The sequence below is a fragment of the Ictalurus punctatus genome, chromosome 21 (assembly GCF_001660625.3).
Source record: "Ictalurus punctatus breed USDA103 chromosome 21, Coco_2.0, whole genome shotgun sequence".
Classification (NCBI taxonomy): domain Eukaryota; kingdom Metazoa; phylum Chordata; class Actinopteri; order Siluriformes; family Ictaluridae; genus Ictalurus; species Ictalurus punctatus.
Window position 1 is genome coordinate 20,660,958 of NC_030436.2, and position 13,943 is coordinate 20,674,900.

Sequence of the window (13,943 nt, forward strand, 5' to 3'; positions counted from 1 at the left end):
GTCATGTTTCAGGATATAAAACGCACACACACACTCATTTGTTTGTTTGTTTGTTTGTTTGTTTAAAGGCATATCCCAAATGACCCTCGTGTTTGACAGAACTCACTCCACGCACTTAGAGACCAAACTGAGCGTCGTTAACACGCTAATGACTACAAATGGTTACGCTAAGGGTAGCGTTCCAATGATAACGTTCCTGCAACGCTGTACAAACATCCGCCGTATGACGTTAGCGACCCGATTCGTCATGTTAGTCGAATTTCTCTCACACGACCGCCCCAGATAGACGAAGATTCGAGTTCGCGTGAACTACAAAGGAGGCGGACGTGTTCACGTAATTGACATTACGTAAATAAACGCTCTCTCAGAACACTCTCTGTCGGTCTTAGCGTTCGGAAACCGCGGATAAACACCGCAAACACGAGCGTTCGGGTTAAATTAAACACCCGCAGACCAAACGGTCTCGTTATAACAGACGCTGTGCGTTGTAACGTTTGAGATGTTTCTGAAAACGTCTGATGTTTTAGTTAGAAACAGAAAACAGGAGGCACACAGAGCCCCCGAGGCGCTGGAAAGGAAAACACCAAATGAAAAAAGACGAGCAACAGAAACAACAAACACAAAACATTTACGAAGCACACATCAACATCTGATTATAGCCAAGTGTGTGTGTAAGTGTTTGGGTGTGTGTGTGTGTGTGTGAGAGAGAGAGAGAGAGAGAGAGATTAGTGCGTGCTCAGACGTGTCGTCTCTCTCTCTCACACACCTACGAAGAGCCTGAAAGATCACCGAAGCCGTCGGTGAGAATGAAGTGAAAACAGCTTTAATAATGGTGTAAACTTCACACTGATGTCGTGTAATAAATGTTTTGTTCTGAGCTCCCGATCGCTCGTTTTCAACAGGAAGTTGAAGAGAGAGAAAAACGCAGTAAAAACGTCAAGCGTACCTCCAGAAAGCGTCTCTACGATCGTTTTATAATCACACGCTGTTCGTTTCCGCTTCACTAGAAACGCGTTTCGAGACGATGCCAGCAAACCATTCAGAACTAGCGAGAGCTGAGAAAGCTAATCCGGTGAGAGAAAGCTAACCCTGGGGGAGGGGGAGGGGTGAAACTAATCAGGGCAAGAAAACTAACCTTGCTCAAAACAAACAAACAAGCAAAAAAAAAGGGGGGCAGATAACTCTAAACTCGCAAAAGAAAACCAAACATTAAGCGAGAAACTAGCAAGAGAGAGCAAGTCGCTGAGCAAAACCTAGCAAGGAAACTAGCGAGCAAAAGTTACACAAGCAAAACTCCTCTACACTGGAAGACCAACGGAACTACTGAGCTAAACCAGATACGTGACTGAAACTACTGACTGAAAGAATGCTGAAGAAATGATCCTCCAGTGAAGCTAAGCGGCGAGTGAAAGCTTTCGTAGCAACGGAACACAAACTGGCAATGCTAAAAGAACAACTGAGCGGAAGATGATCGCAGCGGAAGCTCGGCGAACGAACACACTGCTAACCTACCAAGCATCCCGATTCAGTTTACAGTGGCGTTCAGTGTAAAGACGCTATGAAGCGGAAGTACGAGTCATTTTTTGGGAGGAATAACAAGATAACGTAGTGCGGTGGGGGGGGGGGGGGGGGGGGCACACCTTATCCGTTTGATTGGATGAAAGTTATAAACTTTAGGAGTAAACGCAAATTTTTTGGTTTTTACAAAATATTACAGCTTTATTGTCTGTTAAAACTAAAGCTATATTTCCACATTTATATATATTTATATGTCTGTGGGGAAAAGTTAAAAGTGCAATAAACTATTTTTTTTTTTTTTTATTCCTTACTTGTACATATAACCTGGAAGATATGTTTAAATAAATAAAGAATAAAATAAAAACAAAATAAAACTGTAGTTGAAGCCGTGACTTGACTTCAGCGAAAGCACAAACACACTTTGGAAAACTTTCTTCCGGTCCAGAGCACTAGTGTGTGTTTGAATCCGCCTCCTGTCAGTCACTTTACAGGACACTCGACTCTACATCACCAAGAACAGGACGTCCCTCCAAGACTGATGAACGCACAAGACACAAACTTACCAGGGAGGCTGCCGAGAGACCTACAGCAATATTAACGGAGCTGCAGGAACATCCGACGAGTACTGATGACTCTCTGCACGTGACAACCACCTCTCGTATTCTTCACACGTCTGGACGATGGGGCAGGGCGGCTAGACGGAAGCCCTTCCTCACTAAAAACATCCAAGCCCAACTAAATCACCCCAAACCATGTGGAAAAACGTGCTACGGTCTGCCCGAGGAGACCAACGTATAACTTTTTGAGCGTAATTCTAAAAGATTCTGTTCATCACCCAGAGAACACCAAAGCCACGGTGAAGCATGGTGGTGGCGGCATCATGCTACAGCGCTAATTCTCTTTAGCTGAGACTGGCGCTCTAGTCGAGATAGAGGGAATCATGGATATCTCCTAATTCCTATTTTGGCACAAAACCTGACGGAGAAAGAAGTTCACCTTCCACCTCGATAACCACCCGAAGCACAAATCCAAGTCAACAAAGGAACGGCTTCAGAAGGAGAAGATCAGCATTTTCCGGAACGGTCCAATCGGAGCCCAGAGCTAAATCCCATCTAAAAAACCTGTGGAATGACCTGAAGAGAGCTGTGTACAGAGCTCCTCTCAGTGTGACAGATCTGGAGCGTTTTTGTAAGGAAGTGTGGAATAAAACTGCCAAATGAAGATGTGCGAAGTTGGCAGACTCAACAAAGTGTTAGCTAAGGGGTGTGCTTACTTATGCAACCAGGTTATTGTACATTTTCTTCCTTTTCTGCAGTAACTGCAGGGGTGTGTAAACTTTTAGTATCCACTGTATATATATATATATATATATATATATATATGTGTGTGCAACTGTGCATAATCTATAGGATTTGAATGGAATAGATAACAGGAATAAACCTGCCTCATGTCCGGGTGTCTCTGCAGGCGAGTGCACCAAAAAAACACAAACCGGATTTCAGTTTTGACTTAAAAAGGAAAAGAGAAGCAGCAGAGCCGTGTGTGTGAATGGGACGGGTGTTCCTCAGGCTCGGGGCGGAAACCTCAATAACCCCAGTGATTCACTCTGAGACTGAGAGAGAGAGAGAGAGAGAGAGAGAGAGAGAGTCAGAAAAGAGGGCTTGTGAAAGGAAACTCATCCGATACGAGCCTTAAAATCAAACAAAACCGAATCAGGAGTCAGTGAAGAGTCAGTGAACATAAACCGGGAATAAAACTGGCCCTAAACTGGAGCCCTGAGGATCCCCACATGCTAGTGGTGTACAGTATAAAGCATCGTGTATAAAGCTTTATCCGGACTGGGTTAGTTTTACATGAGGAGGTGTGATATGGAATTATTCCCAGAGTATATATATATATATATAAATATATATGTAATATACATCCCGACTGAACTGACATGTTGTGTTATACAACGAAAAGAGGGAAATGAAAAGAAAGAAAGGTTTTGGACGTTTTTTTTTCTTCAGTATAAAGACACTCCAGGAAGTTAGAGTTCTGAGCACATGCAAAGCCTTGTGTACATACATGTTGTGGTCATGTGACCTACTAATGATCAAGCACAGCCACGCCCCCTTACAAACAAAGAAGCGCTGATAATAAAGGGCAAAACACTCGGTATTAAAACGAGGCGATTTGTAGTGCCCGTGTACATGGTGAAGACACGCCCATTTCTGTGATTTATACACAGATCACTTATCACGGCTGTGGGTCAGGTGGTGGAGCGGGTGTTCCACTAATCATAGGGTTGGAGGTTCGATTCCCGGCCCACGTGACTCCACATACTGAAATGTCTTTGGGCGAGACACTGAACCCCAAGTTGCTCTCGATGGCAAGTTAGTGCCTTGCATGGCAGCTCTGCTACCACTGGTGCTTGAGTGTGTGTGTGTGTGTGTGTGTGTGTGTGTGTGGGTGAATGAGACACAGTGTAAAGCGCTTTGGATAAAAGCGCTATATAAGTGCAGACCGTTTACCATCACGTGTCAATCAGTCAGAATTACTGCACACGCACATGTCCAGAAAACTAATCCTGTCCGAAATACAGCTGCTAGTGCTGTAAAAGCAACACACACACACACACACACACACACACACACACACACACAGGTTTAAACAGGCTTACAGGACCATATAATGCACGCTACATGCCTTTCCCCATGTTAGGCAACACCTGATTCACCTCCGTAGCTCTGCATCTGGGAACGGGAGCGCATTCCTGAAGTGGCGAGTTCAGACTCGCTCGCAGCCACAAGTAAGAGATTTAAAGAGAGGAAGAGAAGGGTGCAGAACAGATAAAAAGCTACTCGAGAGCTAAACTTCCTCCTAAATGTTTCCACCACATGCTTAAATCTTACAAACTCTGTTAGTAACACTCGGCAACAAGACGACGCCTCGACGACGAGATAAAGATAAACAGATTTCCGGGGTTGATGAATAAAATCAAAATAAATAAATAAATAAAGATGTGAAACGATGAAATGCAGAAACCAACAAAAAGCAAAAGTTTCAAAAACACTACAACACACAGAACCCTCTTCAGCGAGACGCGCTTCTCGTTAGCGGCGAGCCGATTCGCAAAAACGTGACGTTCACGTGTGAAATAGCTGCGTTACCTGTAACACAGAGCGAGCACTTATACGTGTTTCCCTCATGCTAATATCAAGCACTAGCTGCTGATTAGCTTACAGCCTAGCAGGCAGTTAGCTAAACATGCTAACACAATTTAGTATTTGGGTGCTTTTTAATATTTAACTGTGAGAACCCTTTCTGGTTCTGTGTGGAACCCTGTAACAGAAGGTTCCTTCTCTTTTTAAGGAAAGGTCCTTATAAAATAAGATAAACTATCTGGAGAGAGCTCGTGAAGAACCGGTGTGTGTGTTTGTGTGTTTGCGTGTGTGTTTGTTGTGAAATCGACAGCTGTGGAAGTTTTTTATTACTATTTTTTTCCCCCCCAGAAAAATAATCACGTAAGTGTGCTGATACGTGACCCCAAATCTTACTTGTATAAATTCCAGAGCACGTGTTTGGGACGGGGATGTTAAAAAAAAAATTCAAACACACACACGCACACACACACACACACATACACACACACACACACACACACACACCCACACACACACACCGCCCATCTGAGAGGGTGTGGCTCTTGCGTGCTGTTCAAAAGGAGGCGGAGTTCTTGAGAATGCTGCCAGGCGATTGGTGGACGGAGTCAGCTATATGGTGTGTACCTGAGACAGGTAAGGAGATACGGCGCGCTTCAGGTCAGCTGTGCACATCTCTGGATTTCTGTTACTGTTTTCTTTCTTTCTTTCCTTCCTTCTCTTTCTTCACTAACAGATTGCAGACTTCCTCTCGTCTTCTCGTCCCTTCTTCCCCTTTTCTCTCTCTCTTTTTTGTTTTCGATTGTGTAATTTCTCGCAGATGAAACTACACGGTCGAGCTTCTTCATGGGTGAGCGTTCTGAAGTGTGTTTGTCTGTTGTTGTTGTTTTAAAAAAAAAATCTTCTTGTGTTTGTCTGCAGGAGTGAAGACGGCGGGTCAGGTGAGGACGTGTGCGAATTTAAAAAATACAAAAATAAATAAATAAGGAGGAAACATGCAGACCTTCAGAGTTTCACCGCAAACGCCCTTCGAGTGGGTAAGTGTGTGTGTGTGTGTGTGTGTGCAGTTACAGTGTTTTCAGTGTAAAGCAGCTGCCTCGACACGTTTTACACCTACACGAGTATTCAAAGCTGAATTGCGCCTGCAGCTACATGAGCAAAGCGGGACGCGTCTCATCTTGCCTCGCCACACACACACGCACACGCACGCACACACACACACACGCACACACACACGCACGCACACGCGCGCACGCACACAAACACAGACATGCACACACACACACACACACACACACACACACACACTCGGTGGACATGCACTTAATCCCCTCTCCAATACATTCCATAATATATAAATGTCTGTATAAGCGTTCAGGAATTTAATATTTATATATTTGTAATAAACGGCATTCCTCTTTTTTATTTGATCTATTTTATTTTTTCAGAAGGACGTCTCCCAGACGCGCCGTGCGTCCACTCATCCATGCTTCCTATCCTTCATTCCACCGGAGTCTGTGTGTCTGAGCAATCAGATTTCAGTGGTGTGAAGAATACGAGACATGGGCCTGCCCTCCTCCTCCTCCTCCTCTTCCTCTTCCTCTTCCTCATCATCATCATCATCACCACCACCACCACTCACATGTTTAATTAAAACTTGTTAAAAATGTAAATGTGCTTCATTGATTACACTCATTTTGTAATATAGTCATTTAATTAGTTCATTTTAGCTGATTAAAGAGTAAATGAGTAAATTTTTGAGTAAAGCTTTAGTGAACCTTTAACAGGGGGGCGTGTCTACGCAGGACAAAAAAATAAAGATGAAAAATAAGACACTGTCAGTTTCGATCTGTGATCCGAGAGAGGAAACACTCTCCGAGAAGTGTGCACTAATCAGGGCCTGTCACTAATTTCACCGTTCATTAATTACACTCAAACCACATTATTATTATTATTATTATTATTATTATTATTATTATTATGTCTACTACATCTATTTATGTAGCACTTTTTTAAACAATTATCTATGAATTAACTATACTTGTGTGTATATATATATATATATATATATATATATACACACACACACACACACACACACACATATAAAAGAGTGGACCTGCGTTAGTCACTAAATCAAAAATAGAAAAATCATCATTTTCTGTACAAAACCATGAGAAGGTGGTGAGAGCGCTGGTGAACGGAGCGGAGGTAAAACATTATGACCCCTACAGCATTCACCAGCAACATTAATAACCTGGAAAACATGTCCACTATCACCATCAAAGTAATCAGCGTTAAAGCAGGAAGTGACACGGGCGTGTAATAAAAGTAAACGTGGCTCGTCGTGTTACCGTTGCTGAGGACACAGAAGCAGAACGATTAAAGATAACGTGATGATGAGCTTCTGATTAGTCGGCGAGTGAGGAACTCATCACAATAAGAACAGAAAGAAACCACCTGCTTGTGAATAATCCGATAACTAAAGAGTGTACGTGGAAAATAAACTGGACCTGAACTGGAGCCCTGAGGATCGCCGCGGGAAACGGCGGTGAAGCGGCATCATGGCGGCTACGATAAAAAGAGCTGGTTCAAGCGGACGGGTTGGTGGCGATTAGCACCGTCACTCCGTTAACTGACCTTTAATTAGCATAGATCAAAGTCAGAGTCATTTCAGGTCATGGGCCACGTTACAAACACAACAGATTAAACACAACAAAATACTCATTTCCAAAATAATGCTTTCTATCATACAGTGGCTTACATAAGTATTAACACCCCCCCCACACACACACACACACATACACACTTTAACCACTCCACATTTGGTCCTAATTTGAATTATATGTCACATATTTAATTTTTTCTCTTGCTAAACCTCCCAGAAATGCCCCTGGCTACACTAAACTGCCCCCTAGGTATGAATCCCTGCTGCAGCGTTCCCAGAATTCACTGCGACCCTGACCACTCGAAAGAGGTGGATAAATAATAACAAGGAATTTCATCAGTTTGTTATCATTTGAGTTTATTGCTCTATTTTGCCCCCTAGTGGAGCAACACAGACTAGCTCTCCTTTTTTTAGACTCTTTCAGTGTAATTAGTCCACAGGATGATTTCAATTTATTACACAGATTCTAAATACATGGGGTGGGTGGCCCCATGTGTTTGACTCCCCAGGTGTGGAACATAAAAGGTACTTCTCCCAAGCGGAGGTGAGGCACAGCCACGAATCAGAGAGGCAAAATAACAGGGACGCAGTGTATCATATAAAGGGATTATTACATATACATACCGAAATAACTCTCACGACCATCCTCACCAAATCACCAAACATATCCACTCACTACTGAATGACCTGCCCACCATATCGCACCTTTAATCAGCCCTGCGTCTGAGTCACCGCAGCTTTAATTCTGTTATGATGTCAGATGTCTTTATTATCCTCATTATCAGCAGCGAGGGAGAGCGGGTTTCCTTCCAGAGGCCTTCGGGGCCGTATTCTCACCAGAAGCAATTAACCACGATCATGATTTAGCTGTGGGACATCACACACACACACACACACACACACACACACACACCCGAGGTGTTAATCACCGTTAAAGAAGCCACAGGAGGATATTATCAGAACAAGTGAGCAGTGTACATGTCGTCTCGTCTCGCGCTTAATGAACAGAAAATGCGTCCACGAGTTTTTGTCATTGATAAACTAATCTGTGTTGCTTTGTTTTGCTTTTGTTTGATTTAGAATACACCATAAAAATATCAGAAACGTCTCAAATTTCTGCATGAAAGACGAAATAAAAAATGAGGAGTGAAACAAACAGAAACTCAACCAAACGTTCTACTAAAACACGTCAGGGCTCTGATCCAGACTTTAATACACACCATTCGCAGGCGCAGTTGAACTCTAAACACACAGCTAGGCACTTAACTTTAGTTTCAGTTTTAAGCACAGAACATAAACTTAAATTTACAACTTTAAAATGTTACATTTCTTCTCAAAGTCGACCTTTAAATGTTTGTGTTTTTTTGTTTGTTTTTACCATTCACTGTTTTTTGTCTGTCCTTAAATTGCTGCTGGGTTTTATATTTATATATATATATATATTATTAAGTGAAATGTATTAAATGATTCAGTACAATTGCATGCAACGTGTGTAATTTGCATAAATGCATATTAATGAAGACTGTAATGTCCACACGTCTCAAAATGAACATCGGGCATCGTCCCGTCACGTAATAAACGTACACACACGTATTTGCGTCGTCTTTGTACTTTATACATTTATTATACTTTTAAAATTCTTGACTTTAGTTCTCTCTCTCTCACACACACACACACACACACCCCTTCGTAATAGAGGTGAGTACAGCATGGCAGTAGTTCAGGCCTGTTAAAGCTGTAATCGGGACATTAACACTGACACGCAGACGGGTCAGCGTGGCTGTTTCGAGCGTTACGCTGACCGGCCTGCCGTCTTCTCCTCGCTGCCACAGCTCAGATGTTTGTTCACTTTCTTATTGGACACGATGATGACGACGGGGCTCATGGCGGCGTACAGGGACGAGAAGAAGATGCGCAGGTCTGAGATGAGTGCAGAGGACATCGTCTGTTTCACCATGATGGTGTAGACCCAAAGCCCGTTGTCGACTCCGTACAACATGACATACAGCGTCACCAACGTGACCACCGTGACGGCCGCCCTGCGTTCGGCAGAACCCCCCGCTCCTCCTCCACCGCCGCCGCCACCTCCGCCTCGGATAGCTCTGACCTGCCGGCTGTGTTTGTAGAGGAAGACGAGGATGATGAGGCTGGCGGTGGTCATGAGCGCCATGGGCACCACGTCCCTGACGGTCTGCACCGCTCCGTTGGCGTCCTTGACGCTCACCGAGGGGAAATTGATGAAGCAGAACTGCACGTTGATGCTGTTCTGGAGGAGCTTGGAGTTGTTCTTAGCGCCCACGGCAAAGATGACGGACGGCGAGCTCACGGCGACGTTGATGATCCACACGACCAAGAAGATGAGCCAAAGGAACTGGCCGAAAAGGTCCCGGGCGGTCGCCCAGCGCGACCCCGGGGGCGCGATGCTCAGGCTCTGGTAGGCGCTCAGCACAAACGTGAGCCAGATGGAAAGCGAACGTGCCGTCCTGTACACGAAAATGACGCCCTTGCAACCGGCGTCGTCGAAAACGTTGGCGATTTCGAAGGTAGCGAAAACCTCGAGCACACAGCGAACGCCCACCACCAGCAGGTTGGCCAGGGCCAGGTGCAGTACAATGGCGTCGGCTGTGAGGAGACGCCGCTCGTGGTGCAGTGCCATCAGGAAGGCGTAGATCACGGCGATGTTGCCCGGGATTCCTGCCACGGCCAGGGAGAGATACAGGAGGCCACGCGCTAGGAGCTCAGAGTCCATCGCTAATCACACGAAGATACCGATGATCACGACACCGCACATCAAACATCAGTCCGTCGTCAGATTTGTGAAAATCTTGAAACGTCTGCGAAGTCTTTCCTGCTTGTGCCGCTGGACCGAGGTATAATAAATACCTCGCCCCGTGTCTCGTCATGCACTGAGCAACTCCTGTCACTCTTATAGGTGTTTCTGAGAGAGCCACAGGGAGCGTGAGGCACTGCACGGTCCAGCGCTCACCCACTGAGGCCCCGCTCCCACCTGCTTCTCATTATCTGGATGATGTTCACCTGGCTGATCCACCACACACCTGGACGTGTCAGTGGAGGTGTCACGTTTCATCACACACTGATCAACATCTGCCATGCAACAGGCAGCAATCTCAGTGTGTGTGTGTGTGTGTGTGTGTGTGTGTGTGTGTGTGTGTGTGTGTGTGTGTGTGAGAGAGAGAGAGAGAGAGGGATATGCAGCATAAATCAGGGTTAGTGTAAATTCCATTACACACCATGATTTCATCTTTAACACAGCCTTAAGTTCACTTGAGTCTGAACAGATCTGGGCGATATTAGCCACGCTACCAACACTGACAATATGAAGCAGGCTAACCGGTGGTGTATTCGGGACCATACGCACCTATACCCGTATGCTTACGTTTTCCCCCAGGGCTGTTTAAGTATAACGATCTCTAAGGAACGATATTAGCGTATTCCCTATATGGTGCATTTTTATTTGAATCCTGACAACCGCTGTTGCTGCTGTCATGGACTCTATCACACATCAACAGATATTAAATGAAAACCTGACCGCCTCTGACAGAAAGATTCAAATGGGCCGTGGTTGGATCTTCCAGCAGGACGATGATCCAAAACATCATCAAAATCAACACAGAAATGTTTTACTGACCACAAAATCAAGGTCCTGCCCTGACCATCCCAGTCCCCTGACCTGAACCCCATAGAAACCCTGTGGGGTGAACTGAAGAGGAGAGTCCACCAGTGTGGACCTGAAATGTGAAGGATCTGGAGAGGTTCTGTATGGAGGAACGCTCTCAGATCCCTCGCCATGTATTCTCCAACCTCATCAGCGTTATAGGAGACTCAGAGCTGATATCTTGGAAAAGGGAGCTAGCACAAAGTACTGACTAAAAGGGTGCCGATAATTGTTGCACACCGATATTTAACAAAGATTTTTTTTGGATAAACGAGTGTTGTGTTTGCAATTGTTTGATATCCATGACAGCAGAGGACTTTCATGAATTTTTGTTTTAACAAAAGATCATAAACAATGAAGACAAATTTTCACAGCCTTCTTTCCTCATATTTACCACCAAGGGTGCCAATATTAGTGGAGAACGCTGTATATGGGTAATAGTAAACCAGTATATTCGTTAGGACTACGCCACTGATGCTAGAAGGGCCAAAATGTTTGTTTTTGTTTGTTTGTTTTTTTGCACTTCAGCACCTTCATGTGGAAAACCTGTGAAAGTCCTCGTTAACGAAGTAACATGGAGTGTCCTTGTGCACACCCTCATCATATACCACATCACACACAGATATAATCAACATTTAAATCTCACCTATACAACCGTTCGTATAAATTAATACTCAGGTCACGTGACACAATTTACCGTACACACCTGCTTTCTAGACGCTTCGCTTGAAAAAGCCTGGTTTTGCGCTCATTGTTAAAATTGTCCTGTTTTACGTGTGTATTATTACATGACTTTACTCATTTATCACGTGTTGTGCACGTTTTCATTTTCACACGTGATTCTTTCCACAAGGGGCGCACGGTGGCTTAGAGGTCAGCACGTTCGCCTCACACCTCCAGTGTCCGGGGTTCGAGTCCCACCGTGTTCCTGTGTGTGTGGAGTTTGCGTGTTCTCCCCGTGCTGCGGGGGTTTCCTCCGGGTACTCCGGTTTCCTCCCCCAGTCCAAACACATGCATGGTAGGCTGATTGGCGTGTCTAAAGTGTCCGTAGTGTATGAATGGGTGTGTGAGTGTGTGTGTGATTGTGCCCTGTGATGGACTGGCACCCTGTCCAGGGTGTGCCCCATGCTCCCTGGGATAGACTCCAGATTACCCTGTTTTTTTTTTTTAGACCCTGAAAAGGACTGAGCGGTAGAAGACGGATGGATGGATTCTTTCCACATTATTAGGGTTTTTTAACGCTATAATTTCTAACGTTTACTAATTTTCTCATTATTATATTCACCAGACGTTGCACCTGTTTAAACGAATTCACCTGCAATGGCGTAACATATCCTTCACATAACATAAACTTATATATAACTAATTAATTAATATAAACATGATAATAACAATGACAATAATAATAATAATAATGACAATAATAATAATAATAATGACAATAATAAGCGAGCGGTGTTTTTATGGCACCTTTAGAACATCATTAGCACTCGTCCCCATCGCTGATGATCTAATTAGCAGGTAGACGCTGTAGCGTTCCTCATCTGGGTTCGGTTAATGAGTCCCAGGAGACTCTGATTTATTTCATCTGCGACAATAAAGAGATAAACAACATCGCAGTCGTGGTCAGACTTCAGAATAGTTTATTTTGAAAACGGTGTTAAAACACGTCACGTACGTTTACATATTAAAATCTTTTGATCTCTTTGTTCCAGCGTGTACGACCTGACGGAAAATCTGCAGATGTTTATTCAGTTGTTGTTTTTTTTAAAAACGATAAAGCTTAGGCACTCGCGTGCGCAGGCTTGTCCTCGTCCCGACGGAAACGACGAACCTGAGGGAAATCACACGCACCACGAGGTCTAATCTAATTAACCTGTCACCAAAAAACCCAAAAAACACAGCTCGCCCCACAGCACAGCAAATAATCTTGAGCTCGGAGTCAGAGAAGTGAACGCCAAACCCTTTTATTTCCCTCGAGGACGTTAAAGATGAAAGAGTTCTTAACGCACGAGAGTAAATATGTAAAAAAGTTACGGAGAGAGTCTACAAAATGACTTCCGACATACCTGGATTTCAACTCAACGGCATACGATGTTTGTTTATTTGTTTGTTTGTTTGTTTGTTTTTTAAAGTGCTGTCGAATTCTGGATTGTGATTGGTCAGGAGGTGTTGATTAGTTTTCTCTAACAGCAGCTCTGACGGTAGCGCAGCTGCACATCACAGCTTTATGTATAATTAATGCTAATACGTTATCGTTTCTATGGTGACAGCTCGTTCACGGCTCATGTACAGCGGTAAAACAATTGTAACCAGATGTTTACGTGACGTTTACAGAAGGAGTCTCCAGTGTCAGCGCTTTGTAAAGGTCAGAGGTGAAGTTGTAACTTTTCTCTCGTCTTCAGGACAGAGGAGTTTACGCTTCTTCTTTTTTGCGGTTTCTCGCTAACTTGCATAACAAGCTGCAGTTGTTTTTTTTTTTGTCTTATCAACTCCGAGAGTGAATAAAGAGAGAGAATAAATATAGAGAATAAAGAGAGAGATTGAAGAGAGACTGGTGAGGGAACGACTGTTTACAGCTGCGGTAACGTAAGCGAGGACAGGAGGGAACTTTAGAATTTTCTGGACATTCCATAATGTTAAATGTAACTATAACGTACGGGGGGAAAAGTATGTACCATACGTTAATAAATAAACAAATTATAGGCGAATTGTCGACTGATTGCTGCAAGAGGAATGAAACACTCAGGGGCGTGCTGTTGGAGGAAAATAATCAACTTTCGGGTGGTAAGAGTAGCTCCGCTTCGTCACACCACCCCGACACTGATTATTTGGTGATAGAACTGTTCGCACTTAAACTGTGCGTTTCTAGTATTTCATGTCATTTGTGCAGATTTGTTTGCACAGATCTGGCAACCCTGACTGCAGTGTACTTGAT

General features: G+C 44.1%; 1 protein-coding gene across 1 annotated transcript; it reads right to left on the minus strand.

The window, feature by feature from the left end:
* Positions 1-8,895: 8,895 nt before the first annotated feature.
* Positions 8,896-12,115, minus strand: LOC108254709 (olfactory receptor class A-like protein 1). Its single transcript, XM_017449959.3, has one exon. The coding sequence runs from the start codon at positions 10,076-10,078 to the stop codon at positions 9,122-9,124; it is 957 nt and encodes a 318-aa protein (XP_017305448.1). The 5' UTR covers positions 10,079-12,115; the 3' UTR covers positions 8,896-9,121.
* Positions 12,116-13,943: the final 1,828 nt, after the last annotated feature.